The 3,134-nt window shown below is 43.3% G+C and overlaps 1 protein-coding gene across 1 annotated transcript; it reads right to left on the minus strand.

The window, feature by feature from the left end:
- Nucleotides 1-220: 220 nt before the first annotated feature.
- On the minus strand, nt 221-2,288 carry LOC118754812. The gene is made up of 3 exons (XM_036489686.1): nt 1,317-2,288; nt 1,081-1,261; nt 221-1,027 (listed from the first exon to the last, which is right to left on the minus strand). Exons 2-3 carry the CDS (start codon nt 1,213-1,215, stop codon nt 431-433), a joined length of 732 nt encoding a protein of 243 aa, XP_036345579.1. The 5' UTR covers nt 1,216-1,261; nt 1,317-2,288; the 3' UTR covers nt 221-430.
- Between the last annotated feature and the right edge of the window lie 846 nt (nt 2,289-3,134).

The following is a 3,134-nucleotide window of genomic DNA, read 5'->3' on the forward strand; positions in this document are numbered from 1 at the left end:
TTGTATATAAAAAGTGCAGTTTATAAAACTAAATCAACGCGTTTATAAAACTAAATCAAAACTTGCACTTATTTTACTAAAATTTTATAACCGATGTATGTATCTGCATACCCAAAATTTTTCTAAAAATTCGGATTAAAAAGTTCAAAATTTTGATGAAAATTCTTAGAATTTTTCTAAATTCTGTATAAAGTTTGAAAGTTTGACTTGTGTGATTTTGGTTAAAGCATGAACCATATTTTTATAAAAAATAACAAAAAAATTAACACAAAAAACACTGCAAATATCCATCAAACACCACCAGGCACTCACTTTTCATTTCCAGTGTATGTATGTGTATGTACATAAAAAATAAAAATAAGTATTTTTTCTCAGATTACAAGGTACTTAAAACTTAAAAACTATTTTTCATTAAAAATGAGACCACTTATTAGCATTTGGTTGTTTTTGGAGATCTAGTCGCTGTTTTTTCAATTTGATTTCTTTCTTGCAGCACTGTTAAAATTTGCGTACTGACGCTCACAAAGTTGTCGACAGCACGATACATACGTCTAAAACTTCTTTGGTTTTCTTTTCCAATTTTGATCAGCTCATCCAACTTCTCGTTCATTTCCAACTTTATTTCGGTTTCCTCATCTAAAAATTTCTTGAAACGTTGCCCTGTGCTTTCCACTCTTGGCCTTTTTGGGGTGCTACAAATAGTGGAAGGCTCCATTTGTCGCTTATTTGACGTTGATGGTATTTCGTTTGGGGTGCTAGAAAAATTAGAAGGCTCCACTTGCCGCTTAGATGAAGTTGAGGCCATTTCGTTGTTCGTTTCATCGATAAGAAGGTCCTTCGCAGATTCTGTTTGGCCAAGTGCAACGCCTGTAACACCATAGACCGATTGAGCAATTCCACATATACGTACAACCGATTCTTCTAATTGTGTTAATTGGTGTTTGGTAAAGGGCCCACCAGTAGCTCGAGCTTCGCATTTGTTGTGTGAAATTTTTTTTTTAATTTCACTCTTCCATTCAGTCCACGTCTGAGAATAACAAAGTTAATAGAACTCACATTGAGGCTGAATTTAACACTTACCTTCTTCCATCCATTAGCATCCTTTTGGGGTGGGCCTGCGCTATTTAGGGAATTTGTTAACTTTTCCCAAAGAGCATTAACAAAGGGCTTATCGCGTTTCGTGTAGCCCTTTGCGATATCGGGATTATATTCCATGAATTCCACTATAATGGAATTTTGTACATTGTTCTTGTGTTATCCCCTAATAATTGGAGATTAAAATACATATTTTAAATTAATTTAAGTTATGTACTCACATATTAGCAAAATATCCACCAAGAAAGAACAAAACTCAAATAAAATTCTGACAGCGATAAGCTGCTTGGTTTATTTCCGATAAGCAAACCGATAAAATTAGTTTCTATGACACCAAAAACCGATATTAATTCCGATTCAAACATCAAACCGATAATATCGGAATGCATGACACCAACGCGAATTTTTCATCGGTTTCAATTCCGATTCCGACAAAGGTCAGTTTCCACAACAACCCTGACTATTTGCAAAGACCCCACAATATAAATTTATTGTAGCGGACTCTGGGCACAGCGAGTATACCGTAGCACAGAAAACAGAAGCGTCGGGGCCTTCAGAATAAAGCGCTTTGTTACAATTGGCGCCCGAGCAGGGACCCTGCAAATAGTACACTACAAAGAGAACATTTCGCAACCGATAACTAAACCGGCCATGAAGGAACCCGTGAGCATAGTATGGCTGGAAAGCATATCTAAAAAGCAGTTGGTGTAAATCACGCAGGAATTGGGCATCGAACACACAGGCACCACTCGAGACATTCGAAAACGCATAGCGGCATGGACCACCAAAGCAATCGTCGACCTGGAGCTTCACGCAAAATTTCTCGCGATGGAAGCAGCATACAACGAACACGAGGCCTCCTGGGGAGACGAAAGTGAACCAAAGATACCGTTACCCATGAACCAAGGCGAAAGGACCGCTAATGCGTCCGTTAGGCTGCCAATGCAGAGCCTGTTAGCACATCCACCACTGAGTACACAACCGCTACCGCAACACCCACCAACGACATCCATCGCACCAAGCGCTGACCTACTAACCAACGGCAACCAGGTACCTACCATTACTGTTGCGCCCGTCATTGACCAGGTGCGCAAGTGGTCGGTGATATACGATGGAGGACGCGACCCGTTGGCGTTTGAAGAACGATTAGAGGAGCTGGCCGACGTGATCGCGATTCAAAACCTGATGCGATACGCGGGTTACAGCAATGAACAATGGCTGGAAAGGATTTTTTCGCAACAGCCACCCCGAAAACTTGCTGTACATCAAGCGATAAAATTATAGTACTTCCAGGGAACTCCTCACGCTCGCAGAAGAATATGAAAACATTTACGAAAGCCATCGGCGGGTCCTAGAAGCATCACGACGAGAAATAACTAGGCACGTTGGTGACGATCTCATGACCACCCCAGCCAAGACAGGCATTTCAGCAGCGACTGCCATCATCGAAAAGCACAACATCATCGAGAAGCACCGTATAACACCGCGGTGAGAACCCTACCCCCCTCAATAGCTGCGACTCAAACTTTTCATATCGGCAACACATGCAGGAGGTGTGGTGTGGTCAAGAGGGACACTTCGCCCGAAGGTGCCGTAACCCACGGAAGCTGTGCTGTTGGAAGTGTGGCCGGGAAAACATACGAACAATAGAGTGCTGCTTCGCCAGGGAATAGGCGCGATGAAGCCCCCGAGTAACCAATAATCTGGAGGCAAGAACGCGGCCGCCTTTACGCCCTAATCTCGTTGGGTGGAGCGCCCGCGGAAGCGGTCATCGACACAGGTCACTCGAGGAGTTTCCTGTCTGTCAGCTGGGGGGAGCACTTGGTTATCTCGGGGAGAGGCGCAAAAATAATAATGACCATAGGGATCCTTATGGCCGCCTTGGGCAAACGATCCACAACGCCGTTCTACCTGGAGCAATTGACGACATCATCTTGGACCTGGACACAGTAGGAGGAATCGGAGCTACGATGTTCTGCGGTGGCCACCGCATCATGTTGACGGATCCACCCATACAACCCACGCCGACGACACCAAGC

Source organism: Rhagoletis pomonella, unplaced genomic scaffold (assembly GCF_013731165.1).
Source record: "Rhagoletis pomonella isolate Grant_MI unplaced genomic scaffold, Rhpom_1.0 Rhpom_scaffold_04683, whole genome shotgun sequence".
In the NCBI taxonomy this organism is placed as follows: domain Eukaryota; kingdom Metazoa; phylum Arthropoda; class Insecta; order Diptera; family Tephritidae; genus Rhagoletis; species Rhagoletis pomonella.

What these genes read in the sequence shown, in the direction of transcription:
- LOC118754812 (XM_036489686.1), bottom strand. Translation starts at nt 1,215, where the DNA reads ATGGAATATAATCCCGATATCGCAAAGGGCTACACGAAACGCGATAAG. An exon ending in ATGCTAATGGATGGAAGAAG is followed by an intron (nt 1,028 to 1,080) that starts GTAAGTGTTAAA and finishes TGTTATTCTCAG; the next exon opens with ACGTGGACTGAATGGAAGAG.